This window comes from Chaetodon trifascialis, chromosome 3 (assembly GCF_039877785.1).
Source record: "Chaetodon trifascialis isolate fChaTrf1 chromosome 3, fChaTrf1.hap1, whole genome shotgun sequence".
NCBI classification, from domain to species: Eukaryota; Metazoa; Chordata; class Actinopteri; order Chaetodontiformes; family Chaetodontidae; genus Chaetodon; species Chaetodon trifascialis.
Window position 1 is genome coordinate 19,622,737 of NC_092058.1, and position 17,907 is coordinate 19,640,643.

At 42.9% G+C, this 17,907-nt stretch overlaps 1 protein-coding gene across 5 annotated transcripts in view; it reads right to left on the reverse strand.

Moving 5' to 3' along the window:
• LOC139328541 (calmodulin-binding transcription activator 1-like) overlaps window positions 1-17,907 on the reverse strand; it is a 51,516-nt gene extending 33,609 nt beyond the window's left edge. For all 5 annotated transcript variants that reach the window (XM_070958300.1, XM_070958297.1, XM_070958299.1 and 2 more), the window contains exons 1-3: window positions 17,796-17,907; window positions 15,582-15,677; window positions 10,451-10,554 (exon numbers count right to left, since the gene is read on the reverse strand). In XM_070958300.1, coding sequence (XP_070814401.1) covers window positions 10,451-10,554; window positions 15,582-15,677; window positions 17,796-17,820 — 225 coding nt within the window. In that variant the 5' untranslated portion in view covers window positions 17,821-17,907. The remainder of the gene's footprint in view (window positions 1-10,450; window positions 10,555-15,581; window positions 15,678-17,795) is intronic.

Genomic DNA, 17,907 nt, shown 5'->3' on the forward strand with positions numbered 1-17,907 from the left:
AGGAGTCAAGGAGAGAATGAGCAAAATTCACCTCTTGCTCAGAAATAACACTTTTTACCAGCTAACAAAATGATGTGATTTCTCTTGGCCAACTGCCATTGATTACTTGCAATTAAACAATACCACGAGCAACAGAAAAATATGCAGAATCTAATCTAACCCCTTCCCCACAGAATTCACTTTTACTGCAACTGCACTTGATTAAAAGGATGCTATTTTCTTTGGCTAAATACATTATTTTTGAAATCCCTGAAACGCTTTACTCATTTTCTCGTCGACTTGAACAGAGTCATAACCACAAATCAGGAGTCAGTTGAATTTGGGCTGTGCCTGGAACTTATTTATTGCAAATTGTGGTTAAAAAAAAAAAAAAAAAAAAAAAAAAAAAAAAGTATGGATTTGTTTCATTTTGAATTCAGCTTGATGTAGACCAATCCATCTCGAAATTTCTCCATGACTTTCACTTGGCTGAAACCACTGCATGAAGGGCAGACTACTCATCCATAGCTAACAAAATACATGAGCAGCCAGAAGCCGTAAGTGATAATATCTGATGAACGTATGCTATGCCATTAATAGTTTATAAGTGTACGGTATAGTGTATCAATAGATCCAAAGGGGCTCCTCTTCACTGAGGCTGGAGTATATTTACAGTGATGATGCACTGTACAAGGTAGAGCCCAGAGTCAGCACCCTCTCTGCAAGCACTGTGACTCATGCAGTGGGCGCAAAAGTATGTTAGCTATCTTTAAACTTCTATATAATGTAAGATATGTGTATATAAATAAATAACAGGGGGGAGATGAGACATATAACCAACACTTTCACTGTTTAGACAGGGACATGAGCCATTTGCATTCGTATTATTGTTGCCTATGGAACCTTTCAGGACCTTTGGGAGACATTTTATGTGCTTAAATCTTGTTGTTTTCATCCATCATATAGTTCTGGCAAAGCCATTTAATGATTGCTAATTGAATGCACTTTTAGAGATTGAGGAGGAGACAGCCATCAGTCATTGCCTGCCGGGTTGTCCTGGTAACTTTCCACCTCATATGAACTGTAATGGTCTGTGAATTTCTAGTGCAACATGCAATGACACCTTCGAGCAGACAGAGACTGGAGCTAGAAGTCTCGTGGAGAAAGCGATGCTGATGTTGTGTGCTGAACAATGTTAAGACTTGCGAGCTGGCAAGCTATACAAACATACTGCTGGAGCATATATGCTGCCAAAAAGAGGCAATCATGCAGTTAGGCTTAGCACTGGGTAATACCTATTTTTGGGCAGGGAAATCTTGCTGTTGCCATGTTTTTCCTGTTTGCTGAAGTCGTGAGCTAACACTTCAACTGGATAACAATCTAATTTTTGTGACTGGTTTTGCTCCAAGTAGTACAGAGGAATTTTAAAGAAGTCTGTGATATTGTTAGCAAAAACTTTCACTGTGAAACACCCAAAGACATGAATGAGCACTATTCTCGGTCTCTGTCACTTGGCCAAGAAACAAGTGAGACGCTCTCCCCTCCATGTTGGGTGTTTATCACCGCAACACCCACTCCTTTACATTAAAACAATTAAATATATGCACTGTCAGTATGCAAATGCAGCATCAGTGTCTTTTATATAGGTGCCTCCTCAGAGTACAAGATGATGGATGACATATTACAGCTGAGCTGGTCTTAGACTAATGACACAGCTGCATTACAATACACAACTTCACACACAGCTAATATTGTGTATGCAGAGACAGAACACACACACACACACACACACACACACACACACACACACACACACACACACACACATACACACGCACACACACACATACACACGCACAAATGCCACCTTGTTTAATCCCCCAGGAATCAGTGAAATTTGATTACCATGACTTTTACAAACACACTCCATATGAGAGTAGACGTTCCATACATCAGCAGGAGGGAGCGGGAGGAAGAAGAGGGTAGAGACAGGGAGACGGAGAAGTATGTGATGCTGGGCAGAACAGCAGTTTGAGAGAAACACTGAATACATACTGTGGCCTCCTGAGTGGGATGCAACACACACACATGAACACACGCAGGCACGCTGCATGCACAGTGTCTCGCTCTGTGTCTATTACGGTAAATGTGAGAAATGGTATATTTACCAGTAAATGTATACATCTCCCAGGATAAATCTTATGAATGTGTACATTTCCAGGATAATGTTAGTGCTGTGAGATTCACAGTTCTCTCACTACGTTTTTTTTGTGGATATTATAGAAAGCCAATTTACCCTTTTGGCTCAGCTCCCGCAATAAACTGAGATCTGTGAGACACAGGAGGTCCAACTTGGTAAGATTATAGCATCAGAAAAATGACCAAAGTTCAGATTGCTCGGTGTGTTTTTATACATGCCAGCACATTTGATCTGCATCATAGTGCGATCATTTTATGAGGACTGAGGCAATTTCAGGGAATTTTATGGCACATGTGAAGGAGAGATGAGATGTACTTTAGTTTACCAGTACATGTCCTTTTATGTTTTTGAGAAACATTTAACATAAACATAAACATAAACAAACTTATATTCATATATAAAAACATGTGGCTATAAGCAATACTGCCTCAAAATTTAAGCCTTTAATTGCGAAACAAAACTCCATGAGGCCGAAAACCAGTTGATGAACTGTTCACAGTGTGCAGTAAACACGGCAGGAGAGCTCCATGATAATATGACTTCTCTACTCATTAACAGGGAAACGCAGACGTTACCTTGAGAAACGCTACCAGTGAATGTTAAACATTAACCAACTCTGTGGTTGATAGCTCACATTCATTAAGTATGCATATGCACTATTCCCCACATACACATCATCGTTCATCATCAAATCAAATGTACAGAGAGTAAATCGCTAATGAGCGAAAATAAATTAAAGTGTTTTGAAACAGCAACAGCTGACATCTTTTTATCATTATATTGTATTTTTGCTCAGCAATAAACAACATTGATTTTGCAATTAAACAACCACATAATCTTAACAATTTTAATTAAAAATAGAGCTGCAGCCTGCAAGTGGCCATTAGTGGGTTGAAGTGTATGAGGCCAACACACTCCGATCCATATCACATCAACAAAACTGACAACTGGACCCCACAGCAACTTTATAGAGCACTAACAAATGTGGTCTGATGCACTTTGTAGCCCCATTGCAAATAGGCCTGAGAAGTTTAACTGCTTTAGTATTAAATATCTGGTTTTACACATATTCTCTGCCAACTTCATTTTTGTGTCTTTGGGTGTTTACATGTCTTAACTGTCTGGATTAGCCATGAGGAAGGCAGTTCATAATGCTGTGCGTGTAAAATATTCAGGGGCAACTTTGCAATGAAAACACGTGCGCTCAATGGAGAATGTGCCAAACTTCAAGCATATTTATTATGTTGCACTAGAAATACGAGAACCGTAGCAGTGTGGAAAAATTCTACAGACTGAATCAACATTATGTCAGCAACAGCAAAAAAAAAAGATGCTATCAGTGCAGAAATGAAATGAAATGCACATTGAAGTAAAAGAATCTGAGGGCGAGGCTTCAGTTCAGTTAGTTACTGATATGATGTTACTGATACTGATATAATGTCAGACTGTTGGCATAGTGCAATTGCCTGATGCTATATATTTTCAGAAAGGCTTGACTGAGTAGTCAGAGAGATTTTAAATATATCCACAAAATATGTGACATAAAGGAAAGCTGCCGTAGCAGCTCCCACCCACTATTGCTAGTGGACAACTCCATAATCCTTAGACAACAATGAAGCTGTACCAATCGTCTTTAATAACCTCGCAAACGACTCACGTAGGTAGAACTCATCTCAGGTGTCCACAGATATGCTCAGTGCATACTGATCACATGAATTTGCAGTGAAATATTGCTAAATAATATTATAATATACAGATATTTTGACATTATTTTTTTGTTGTTGGACTTTTGCACCATTATTTTCTGCATCAAACCCATGACAACAAGCTGGAACTGCATGTACAGTATGAAAAAAAGCTGCGTTAGTGAAACGTGCTTTCATAAAACATGAGCAGAGAGTATTAAATACAGTATGTATTGACTTCAGAAATCCTGAACTACGCATATTCCTTCATACGTCTCTAAGCTCCAGATATGATTAAGTCAGAAAATGCGTAAGAAAACCTCAATAAAAATCCATAGTGTGATTTACAGATAGATGTTTTGACATATCCTTGTTATTTGGGGATGTAAACATGCAAAATCACCTTGTGCTGCTGTAAAATACATTTGATTCCTAAAGCCCTTGCTAAGTCTGAGTCGGAGAAAGTTGTCCGAGTTAAATAAAGTTAGAAAGTTCTCTAGACAAAGCTCTCACACATGCAATACAAGCACTCAAAGCAGGAGTACAAGGACCATCGGTGTGTGTGCGCACATGCACACAAATACACATTTTAATGCTTTATCTGTCTCCAATGAATTAAATCTAATTTACACAGGACTCAGATATTACAGAAGTTCTATGTGGGGACATTTAAGGATACAAAAAGGATTGTCTCCACTGCACAGCCTGGCCTCTTATTACAGCAGACACTGCTGGTCATTCAGTTCTTTTTGGTCGGGCTTGGAATCTAACAGGAAGTTAAAACACAACGACACACTCAAATACACACACTTATGCAGACACACATAAATGAGCTCAGGCACATACACAACACCCCCACACTCGCAGTCACACATTCCCACTGTTTAATATATTTCTGTGTCTCCAGTTAACAATATTTTGTGTCAAATTATAGTGGGCAAGATAAATAGTGGGTCTGCGCGACATGGAGAAAATAGAACAGGAGGAAAATATGGGGCTTCCAGTTCGGTAGGAGAGGAGAGGAGAGGAGAGGAGAGGAGAGGAGAGGAGAGGAGAGACAACACTAACTCCTACCTCAGACACCTGGCTTTCCCTGACTAGACTTGTAAAACCTGGTTAATCTGAGCCTCTTGTGATCTTGTGTGTAGTGAAATATCTGCATGACCAAAATGACTGAAATCCTTATCCCAGTAATCTATGAGGCCTCTATGCATGCACATGTGCAATTTGCCATGTGCAGTCTCATTTGCCAGCGAAAAGCCTGCGGTATAATTACGTGTATCAACAAGGAAATTATGTTCATGAAAAGAATGAATCTAATTAATTCTCTGCATTGCTGCACATTTGGTTCATCTTGCTGGTTTGGTCATCGGGACAGTATGGATGTCTGGAGTTTGAGTGGAAACATAAGTCATAACAGTCACAAAATGACGTTGGGTGTTAATTGGGCTAGGCTTGGCTCAGAGAGAGATGGAGAGATAGACAAAGAGGAAGAGAAAAAGAGAGAGGGAGGGAGAGAGAGCCTGGAGGACTAATTAGTGATTATAACTTGGCGCTCTCCAAACATAAAATATCTCTCAACCCAAAAGACAGAGGAATGATTAAAGATAAAAGAATAGGAATCAAATATAAGGAGCTGTGAAACACCCCTCTGGAATTGTGTGTGTGCATGTCTCTGTGTGTATATACATGTGTGAAAGCATGTGTGAGCATATGTGTGTGTGAGTGTGTGTGTGCTGGCTTCTTTGCCCCCTCATTAAACCATGCTTTACTCTGGTAAACGGCAACAGCACGGCGCTCAATGTCAACTGGAGAGGTTAGAGCCATAGGCAGGCTCTGGGACACACACACACACACACACACACACACACACACACACACACACACACACACACACACACACGCGCGCGCGCGGATACACCAAGTCTCTTACGAACATGTTATCTAACAAACGACACACCCATTTCATTTTAAAAATGAAACTTTCGGTAAGTTTCCAACGCCGTGTTACTTTTGTCTTTGTTCTGACACAGCAGACAAAATGGAGAGTGTCAGCTGGACATTAGCGATTCACACATCAAATTTATAAATCAAGGGCACCCTTCCCCACAGTATAAATGGAACATAGAGGCCTGCTACTGGCTAACTGTATCGCTCTGGGTTTCTATAATGGATCCATAGTATTTTGTAGCTGACATTTAACGTTCTCCCCCCCATGTAACCTGTTTTACAGACAATTTTCCTGCCTGCCTCATGTTTCACCTACAGGGAAAAAAATGGTAAATATCTCTAGAAAGAAATGTCGGAATACAATGCATGCATATTTAATTCAATGTATCTATTTAATGGCTCACAAACAACAATAATGATATGAATAATAAATTACACACGCACACACACTCAGACACTCATAGACAGCGGAGAGCTTTGTTTGGGCTAGAAATTGGGGCTGAGATGCCACAGCACGCACAGGTGAGTGTGAGTGGGTTCTTGACATTTTTACTAGAGATCTAGAGATTTTGTCCCTCACCAACATTTTTTTTTTTTTTTTTTTGTCCGTCGTACATGTTTGGCATTGCAAGCAGACGCACTGTCACATCTCTCTTATCACCTTTGATGCGCTAAACAATCACAAACGGCGTTTGTGTCACACATGCATCGATCATACCATTAGCAGGAATATGCACACACAATCTGTTACCATGGCAACATCTACCCTTGATACACGAACACACACACACACACACACACACACACACACACACACAGAGGAGGCAGATGGGGCAGTGGTCTAAAATGTATATGCTGCTTTTCCATCGCTTCTCATTCAACCAATCATGTTAGTGTCATGCAGCGGCACATTCAATTGAGCGTGTGTGAACTGACAACTAGCTGCCTTAGCACCATACAGCTTCCAATACATCACTATATGACAAGAATGAAGCGAAAATGAAAACGTACAACACATGTTTTCATATCGTATTATTTCACACCATTAATACTAAATTAATGCCATCTTCTAACACTTTTTGTGTATGTACATTTTAGCGACATGTGGAGCAGACTCACATGCAGAAGCATTGTGGCACAGGCGGCTGTCGTCTGTGTGATCTACTGAAGTCTGCACAAACCCGTTTGACAGTTGCATCATTTGAATCATGGTTTGGGGGGTGGGGGGTTGCTCTGAAGTAGAAGCGTTTAAAATGCACACTGTATCATGCAATGACATGCATGTCAACATAGTGTGTGCGTGCATCTTTCATTTTTCATTGAGCTTTTGATATTTCTCAGCATTCTTTTTAAAATATGAGCCGCATGTCGAGGGTCCTCACAAGCGTAATCAAATCTTTTCATGAGTTGGAGTCCCAGGACCAGACTCTAAAGTTTGTCTCTGTCTACATTTGAAAAAGTTTGATAACCTCCTTATTTCAGCGCCGCACAGAATTTGCTGAAAGCAAACAACAAGTTATTCCCGATGGGTGGATAAAAGAGGTTCTACCATCAGTCTGTCCACCTGAGTGTGGTTTGTTATCTAAAACTAGTCTATAGTCTATTACCATGGACAGATACACATACACCCCCAATCTATTATTGAACAAAAGGCTCACGCCTCCGCTCAGCCCTTCAGGGAGGAATTCATCCCTCCATCCCAGAATAATTTCACACATCACTAGATACACAAAAGAGAGAGAGCGAGACGGAGAGAGAGAGAGAGAGAGAGAGAGAGGGAAGGAGGAGAGGAAAGGTAGAGAGGAGGAGGATGAGGAGTGCACCAGGTAAAAATGTATGGGGTCACAGCTCAGTGCTTGTGGGAGGCCAAGGTGTCGGGGGGAGCCATGCGTGACAAAACAGAGATCAGAGGATCATATGCAATCGCGCACACGTGCAAGAAAACAAACGCACACGCAGGCACACACACCCTGGTACCCACACACAAACTTGTGCAGACAGATGCATGCCAAGAAAAAGGTGAGAATAAGGACATATCAGATGAAGACTTGTAACGATTGAGTCTGACTTAATCAGAGGCATCTTCATCCAAACACAGAAGGGTAATCTCTTTATCTATCACACTCTCTTCTTATTCAGACACACACGCACACACACACTAAGCATAATCCTAATTCTACATGCAGACACGTACAAACAGCACCCAAACAGAGAGGATGAGGAAACACAAAACCAATTCTTGATTTCCTCACGCTTAAGTGTATGAAAATGAACATTTCTATGGACACCCACAAAAGCATACACGTATATGCACATCCAAACACAGGCGTTTTCAACACACATTTGTCAATTACACATCATCACACTTCATGAGCACCACACAGACCAGAACAGTATTATATTTTAACACACATACACACGCACACACACACTGAGGGGATGCGACTGAATAAATAAATTGGAAGCTTCAAATTTGACAGCTGACTTGACAGCTGATTGATCTGAAAATAGCACATACAAAAATGTGTTATGCTACAATCTATGGTGGAAATACAAACCTTAAATGTGTATAAAATTTGAGGACCAATGATGATTTCAATTTCCAATAGGCTGCTGATGGAAACTATTAAATTTCTTGCAATGTCTGCAATATAGAAAAATCAACAAACAGAAAAAAAAAATCAATTCTTTTGTTGCAGCAGCAATAATCTGGAGCTGTGCACATCCCTGACAGACAAACTCACACACGTAGGCAGAAACACATACACAGACTGAAATACATACGTGCACTAGACGCACAGCGAACATGCACACAGCTCCCCCTATGAAAGCACCAAGCAAGAGGAGCAGCAGACACAATGGAGTGTTTAAGTATGCAGGAAACTTTATGCCTGGGTGGAAGAGGAGCTTTGAAGGAATCCGCTGAGGGACACCCAACCTCCCCCTGAACTGAGCCTGTACCTCCTCATCAGAGAGAGCGAGCCATGGAGAGAGAGAAAGGGAGAGGGGGGGAGGAGAGGAAATGAAAGATGAAGATAGAGAGGACTGGATAGTAAGTTGGAAGACTGATGGAGAGAAACAGGGAGACAGTGCAGGAGAGGGGGCAGCAACAAGCTGCTTTGGTCTAGTCCCTGCACCTCGTGCACAATTGCTCTTGGTTAGACAGATGTGTGGAAGTCCCTAACCAGCAGCGGTCACGTTGTTCTGAACTGTACACACACAGACACACACACAGAAACAGACACACACACACACACACACACACACACACACACACACACACACACTGCCTATTCATGTGAGCACACTGTTCAGTAGGCGCCGTGCTTAACTCCCAGTATGACCTTCATTGAGATGGATTGCATGAAAAATGTAATGACTTTCCTGAGAGAAAAACCACAGGCCAAATCAGCTTTGCATTGCATAATAATGCTGGACTTGGTAATCAATAACACAAACACACAAACACACATCCATAATGGAGTGCACAGCCTGCACATGGAGAAAATGTCTCAGCAGAGGCCAACCACATCACAATGGATGGAGCAAACCACCAGTGGAGAGCTGTGCAATGCATAAACAAGGAGCTATTGACGATAAATGCCTGCATCCATTTCCACCCATCAAACACTTCCCTAAGCTAACAGCTTAAGTCTGGAACAACATGCTACTCTGAGAAGCTTTTCACACCACACATGTTCAGCTCAAGGTACAGTATATCTTTGGCCCTGAGAAAAGAGTTGTCCCAACCTAATTTGGCCTAATTTTACATTGTAGTACTTAGCCAGCAGCACAGTGTAAGTTATCTATTGTTCATTCTGCAAATATGATGCTAATTTTGGCCCAGAGCAGGCCAAACTCAGCCCTATGTTAATGAGTGGTAGCCATGAGTTTGTGGGAAACCTTCAACGTTCAAAGCATACTAAAACGTCTAAAATGAGTAAAGTGAAATGCAAAAAGCCCTTAAGTTACTTTAACTTAACCAGCCTTTATGATCCTCTGGGTGCATGATCACTGCTTGTGTTGTTTATACCTCACAGACAGATTTTTGCTTTTTTTCTGCTGCTTTTTTTGTGTTTTGGAGGACAACATTACACAATGTAACTAGAGCATCATTTTCACACATAACACAAAATAGAAAAAAGCACCTATGAGCAGAAATGTGCCACGCATTTAACAGCTTTCTATGGTTGCATAGCAACAATGTTAGATTCAGATAACAATCTTTATCTGACTGGCCACAGGGTTTTTGAACCCAGTAACAATCAGCAGTGGAAACATTCAATCTGTAGCCTCATTTCTTGTTTCATAGCCTCTAAGCCCTATATAGTTTCAGACCAGGAGCCCCTGAGTCCTGCGCCTTAACCCAGAGTTGTTTGGATTACACAGCGAAATAGACAGCAACACCCCAAATGGAACGTACAGTCGTTGGGATTTTTAGCTGTGAGCTCAGGTTGCTGTTCCTTTTTTTTATTTTTTGGTGTCACAGTTTTAGGGTCCCATAATGAAAAGCTGCCATTGTGTTTGTTTACCTCCTCTTCATCTCTCAATGTGACATTAGCTAGAGATGAGTCACCAGCAAAAAGTTTGTCTCACTGTCACGGATATTTCCCTCTTGAGTGTGTCTCATTCTCACCTCGTTGGTGTTCCATCGATGGCGCTCCTTGGGCAGAGAGGAACATTTGGGGAGACACTCTAGCAGCTTCTTAGGAAGGTAGATCTTCAACTGGCCTGGCTCATCTGGAGCGGAAGTGGAGGCAGGGGAAGAGAGCGGGTGAAGATAAAGGAAGATAAATGAGGGATGAGTAGGAAGAGGAGAGAAATTTCTCATCAGACACAGACACATTGTGAGAGGAGAATGCCAAAACGCAGCATCTCTGGGAACCTAAATAAATAAAATCATAACAAACTTTTATCGTGTAGCATTTCTAATGGTTTGATGTGGCCTTCAGCAAGTGAATTTGCCCAAAGATTTGTTCATGCCTATGAAGGACACAAGCTTTAATACATTTTATTAAAAGACATTTTGGTCCATCAAGTACTTGATCTGTGGTAATTTGCTGGTATTTCGGATTTGTCAAAAATATGGCTGAGAATTTTTGGCATAGCAGTGCAAAGAGGTGTCAGGCTGATACTTTACAAGGCCCAGTAAGTATGTTTTTCCTAATCAATGAAACAGCAAAAAGCCAGCAAAGTGTACACCAACTACATTCAATGTTTCCTTGTCATCTTTGTATAATTGGGTCTTATTATATCTTATTCACTTATGGGTGATGCAAAGTGATGTAGACAAGTAAGGTCGATAATTTGGTCATTCAAGGTGCAGGGTACAAGTTAAGTGTGCGGTGCGCAGAGGGAGTGGCAGCACACTTATTTTTGGACAGCAGGTGGAGGTGCACAGCGCACCTGGGACCCACCTGGAAACAGATTTGGATTAAGAAGAACCCATTATCATACATTATCAGTACATTTGGGGTTGGTAACAATCAAGGCCAATCACATGGGCATCTCTTATCCCCTTTAAAAGCAATGCTCTCCCCACAGTGTTATGCAGACAGTTCGGTAATGGAGTAGAGACTCCAGACTAGCTCCTCCTGAGAGGAAACTAATATTCTTGTACAGGAGCAAGAGAGTTGCCAGTACAAATATACAGCAGTGCAAATGTTGCACGGGCAGGTGGTGTGTTTATGTTTCTGCAGATACTGAAAGTCCTGGGAGCTCGATGTCTTCTGTGCGTAATGATGCACTATTTTATTTAGAATGACAATGATCCACAGGCCACCCCAGTGTGGTGACACAGTTTGGTGAAAATCAGTTGTTAACCTTTACCACCTTGCCTTTATTGCGTTATGGATATTCTATATTTTCTTATTATCAACAAATCCCACTAAAAGACCAAAATCATCAATGAATTGATGCCACTAACAAGCATTGCCTGTGTAGCAAGAACCTAATACAGCTTATTCTTCACTGCCATATTATTGTACAAAAAACTATTAGTTTTTACACATAAGTGAGCCACACTGTAGCACTGGGTGAGATATTCCTTTATTACAATGGACATGTGCAGCAGTTTATTTCGACTCGATCCCACTTGCACCGTCCTTCTGCCGTAAAGGGCACTGAATCCGAGGCTGGAAATAGTCCCCACTACTGTAAATGCACTATTTACTCCTGTTAAAGTAAAAAAACTGAAACAGCGCCCAGCTGTTTTCGGAAATGTTTAGCATTTTTTAAATTCTAACTACATGTTTGTGATCCGTGTTTAAAGATTTAAGTCTTTAAGGCAGGGAATTATTTAAGTGTTGAGAAACACACATTGTTGGTTTTGGTCTTTTTGTGGGATGATGTCACAGATGGACAGGTGGAATAATGTGTAAAACAAAACAGGCAAGAAAAAGATGAATAATGGGGGGTTTGAGTAGTTTTGGAGAGGGCTATGAGTATACCACCACCAAAACTATATGGTGCCGTTGGATTACCAATGAAAGTGCTTCTACTGCTCCTCTCCACCCACTGCCAAGCGCGGAGAATTGGCAAAATACAGAATAGGTGCAGGTGAAGAAAAAAATCCCACTGCGCCTCAGGAAAATACCACTCCACCAGCGCATAGCGTCCACACAAAGATAGAGCCCCTGGTGTGTTTGTGTGTGCGTGTGTGTGTATTTGCACGCGTGCCTGTTTGTGAGTGCATGCCCAACGGGTGTGCCGCTCAGAAGTCGAAGAGAGCAAGCACTCAAAGGTTATTGATAAGCATTTGAGTAGAGGGCGTCCATTCATGACTCCCCTGGGAAGACAGGAATTATACTCTACCTGAGGGCAGACGACAGAGCGAGAGAAAAAGAGAGATAGGTGGGGTGGGAGGGTCAGAGCGAGAGACAGAGATGCAAGGAGACAATGAGCCGGAGAGAGACAGTTAATGAAGAAAAAAAAAACTTAGGGCGAGAGAGAAGATTTAGAAAGTAAGAAACCTGCAAGGACAAGTGACGGAACGAGGTAACACTAAGACAAAAAGACAGAAAAGCACTGTGGTGGGACATGAGTGGGGTCTATGTGTGTGTGCTCATGTGAGTCTGGTGGTGTCAGAGCATGTGTGTGCTTGTGTCAGTGTGTTCAAGCTCCTGCTAATCAATTATGCATTTATTAATAGAAGGCCTGAGAAGACAAAATTTCAAACAGCTGAACGGTGCAGCAGCTTAGTTAAACAGCTGAATGGTGCAGCTTAGTTAAAGCCTAATTTCTTTTTTAGCAGCACTCCGGCCTCTCTGCTATGAATGCCAATCAGCGTTTAAACCCCACCCCTCCTGGCTATAACCCCCTCCCCTCCCCCTGCTGTTCTGAAGAATTCTCATCAGAGCCTCGCCTTTGAAATGTACCAGAACCACCACATCAAACAAGCCCATTGCACATGCGTAGGCACACACACACACACACACACACACACACACACAAATGCACGCTCACACATGCAAACAGACACACACATACACACACAGTGCCTGCCGATCAAAGAACACACATCCCTGTATTTGTCCCAGAGTGGTGGGGTTTTTTTTTTTTACCAGTGACCTTGGTACCGAAATCCCTTTCAAAGCACACCTTCATGGACACGACCATCATCTTAACCCATCCTCACATTTACCCTCCCCGCTGACGAGGAATGGAAGACCAACTTTGCAGATTTGTTGAATGCTGATGAGCTCTAACACCCCAAAGGGTTGTATCTTGTATTTCTAACAATGCTGAACCAGAGAATGCGTCCCTGTTTTAAAAAATTCAGCCTGGGTACTGTCGCAATCGTCTTTTCCATCTGTTCCAAATGGCTCTCTGTGGAGCTGTACTGTGGTGTGACATGGGGCAAAAACTTCTCCTTTGTTTCTGGCTACCCAGGAAAATGAACCATCCTGGGACACGGGGGAAACACATCTAAATATGGAAATTCAGTGCTGTTCACATTTATATTTGTATTTGAAATAATAAAACTGTTTCACGACCCACAATGCTTCATGTGAGTCCCTCAGCAGTAAGCCACATATTCATAGATCACTCACTCACTTGCTAATCTAGTAAAAAAGAGCCCAAAAGAGCGGCAAAGCCTGAATGCTAATGTGGAACTGCTGGCTCATTAAGTCATATAGAGGTATGCGTGCTAAAAAGTGAAAATGTTCAACCAAAGTGAAACATTGCTTTGGTAGCCTATCAAATGCCATAATTTAGACTGGAATCACACAGAAGAGCGGCCTCCGACTGATGAATATTTTACCTCATAAAACTGTCATCTCCATATTTAACACAGAAACAAGCCAATGCCCTTGTGAGATGGCTGTCAGTTAATTATAAAACTCTCCTCAGTAAAGAGAGAGAAAAATGCTCCAAATGCAACTCTTAACTCTCCCCCTACCGATATTAGGAGGCGTCAGGGGAAATTTTCACATTTTCCCCCTTTTCGGGATGAAATTAATGTGACAGAAAGAAAGGCTCATTGCACAGCAGCTAGATAGAGGGATGGGAGGGAGGATGGGAGGGAGGGCAGGGCAGGGAGAAGAAAGGGGGGAGCATAGCATGGGATGAGCGAGAGTGCAGGAAGAGGGAGGGAGAGGCGAGAGAATGAGGGAGAGCGGGGGGTGGAGGGGGGAAGGGATAGAGAGATGGGCGTGCATGCTAATTTTATCATTCTGCTGATAAACTTTTCCTCCAGTAATCCTCCAGCTGGGACGTGAGAACAGATAGGAGACAGGGATAGGCTCGGGAAGTCTCCGCTCATATTAAACAGCCATCCCAAACAGAACTCCTTTCTACTCTATTCTATTTTATTCTATTCTGTTGTTTTTCAGATTTTCTCCTGATTCTCTATTTGCTATTTTGTGACAGTCTCATTTGCTCTCGTCACTCTTAACAAAATAAGAGGGTCTGGTGCAGGTATGAGGCCATCTGCTCCTTTGAAATGAAAAAGGGGTTGGGGAGGGTGTGTGTGTGTGTGTGTGTGTGTGTGTGATGGAGGAGTGTTTTGACGTATACATTGCCCCGCTATACTCATAACCCCCACCTGCATCACCACCTCACTAAGCAGCATGTCTGTCTGCTCCTCCTCACATCTGTTTATTTTCCTCCGATTTGTCCCCCTAACATACACACACACACAAACAGAGGCAGAGACATGCATCTGCGTCACGTCCTCTAAAATCAATAACCAATCAAAGCAATCATTGCCTTTATAGTCCCTCTAACACACTACAGCAATCAAGCACATGCCCAGGACACACTCGCATGCATCCACGACCATGCGGCGACCCCAGATTACACACTCCATCTCACTTCTAGTTTAACCAGGCCCATTGTGGATTATAGATACATAATGCCATGTGTACAGATTAGGTATGACAATAAACTACTGATAGCGAAAGTAAGCTCTGCCCTCTCTATGGCTATGTGCAGTAGTGTGTGTGTGTATGTGTATGTGTGTGTGTGTGTGTGTGTGTGTGTGCGCGCCCACTAATACTGTACTGGCATGCATGAATAAACATGATGTGTAACAGAGCTGAATTGAAATGACGTCTCAGCAGAGAGTGTGTGTTTGCTTTGTGCGAGCGTGTGTATGTATGTGTAAGTGTGATCTGTTACAGAGCAGATGAGAAGGAGACCTCAGTTCCCGCATCACATCATTCTGCCAGAAGGCTTTTATACTTGCTCCCAGAGTCACCCTGTGCTACAGACAAATGTGCGCGTGCATGCACCGACAGTGTGAAGAGTGTTTGTGTGTCTCTTACTGTTGGCGTCAGTGTCGTCACTCTTGGGAGGGGTGTGTCCTGTGTAGCCAACAGCAATCCTGACCATTCGCTCTGGATTTCTTATCTTCTTCAGTCCTACAAAAAGGGAAAAAGACCGAGACAGAGACAAAGACATATTTAGGAGACGCTCCAGACTTGGGTTTCCTTGGCAGTCGCACACCTCACCTCGTTCTTCCTCCTCTAAAGCCCAGAAACAAAACTCCAAGTGATATGCATGTGGGCTCATCCATTTTCTGATCCACTAACTTGCATCCATTGTGTCCCATGATCGATTGGCCACAGCAGATGCGCTGCCTCCATGTGTGTGACTAACTTGTACCCAGCTTTAGTTTCTCTTCTCTCTCATCATTTCTCTGTTTCCCTGACCACTGTTGCTATGATACAAAGTAGACCAACCAGCGCACAGGGAGATGGTCTTCCATGCTATATGGTGGATGTTGTTCTCATGCCCACTAGTGTACTCTGCTGATCAGCACCACACACATCTGCCAGGGAAAGGAGAGAGTGGATAGCACTCTCCTGCCTTCATCGCCCCTGCGATTCATTTGACTTTCACTCAACATGACTGAGGCTCGTAAATTATTATGTCCTCTCTACACATGACACTGAGGGGGCAATGGACGGAAACCCCTCATACTGTGAGTGCGTGAGTCTGTTTGCGTGTGTAGGTACATTACAGTCGGGGCAGGGGGATGGTTTTACATGTGTGTGGTACAGTGCCTGCTGATCAGCCCATGGGCCATCTGTCTCATCTACAGCTCTAGTCTTTTCACGCAACGGGACTCTCAACCCACAGCCTTCCCTTTGCCTCTGGCTACACTTCGCATGCTCACCGACATGCTTGTATATGTGACGTTCAGCGCTGTACACCTGAAATTGTGCCTCACAAATGTATGATGCTACTTGTGTGGTTCAAGTTTTCCAAAAATCACGTTGTCAGAGTAATCTTGCTCGGCATCGCTCCCTAGTGGAGAGAGGATTAAAGACTCCTTCTGCCACTTTCAGAATCACTTTTGTGAGGAAGCCACCAGAAGAATCGGTTACAAAACAATAAAGCTGATGTCAATGGCATAATTTTAGTGCCCTGTGTCATTTTAGCTCTGAAGCTGCTCAGGAACTGTGTGTCATCCATAACAACACATTCAGGTGATGTGTTTATTGGCTTATGGATGTGTGATATCAGTGCTTTGAACCGGCAAGAACAGAAAGTGATACTTAGAGCAGACTAACAGTCAGGGGATATGTATAAACAAATGTCAAACACTCTGAGTAAGGAATAAAGATTTCATTAACCCATGAGTTGGGATGGAGATAGCATTGCCATGGTGATTTTGACCATCCCTTAAATAATTCATGAATGAATGAATAACAGTCTGAATGGTGTGTGTGGCAATAATGACCCCAAGAGTTTAGTTAAGGGAGTAAAAATGTAAACTAGATTCATATATGATATGACCTAAAACTGACACACATACAGCCCCCCTTCCCCAAATGCACCCTATTCTCACCTTCACTGCCTTAGCAACCACATGCACACATCAACACCAAATGAACAATAACATAAACATGCATCCGCGAAGGCACACACGCACGCACGCGCACACACGCACACACACACACACACACACTGGATTGTCATTAAGTAAATGCACAGCTGGTCTGGAGGTTTCGTGCCAATCAGCAAGGGAAATCTACGGATTCAATTGTCTATTTTGTGCTTAAAGAGAGATACAAAAATAGATAAACGCGCGCGCGCGCGCGCACACACTCACACACACACACACACACACACACACACAGAAAGCATCTGAATTCCTTCAGCGTGAACCACTCTCATCCTCTCTCATCCCCATCCCTTTTATGCTAAACGCTTCAAAAGCGCTTCAAAACCAGCTACTCAGGGGAAACGCTGGCAAGCACCGGACGGTGAAAAACTACCCTATACCCCGACTCACTCAGTGCCCACCGACAGGACAACTCTCGTTACGTTATTTATTCGCTGTCGGTTAACCGTGCTCCACACAGTCGCTGGTTCAGCACCAGCGTCCGTGTTTTCGGGACGGGCTAGAAGAAAGGGAAAGCCCTGCCGTTATCTCTCTCCCCCTCCGTGCCTCCGTCCCTTCATCGCCTCGTCTGAACCCCGAATAGCAGGACGATGCCACTTCAAATTAAAAACCGTTATTTCTCTCTTACCTTCCGGCTTGTTTTCGGCAGCCATTTCCCCTCCGCCGCGCGCCTCATCCCTCCTCCTCCTCCTCCTCTTCCTCCTCCTCCTCCTCGACTCGACCTAGTGGTGGTGGAGGAG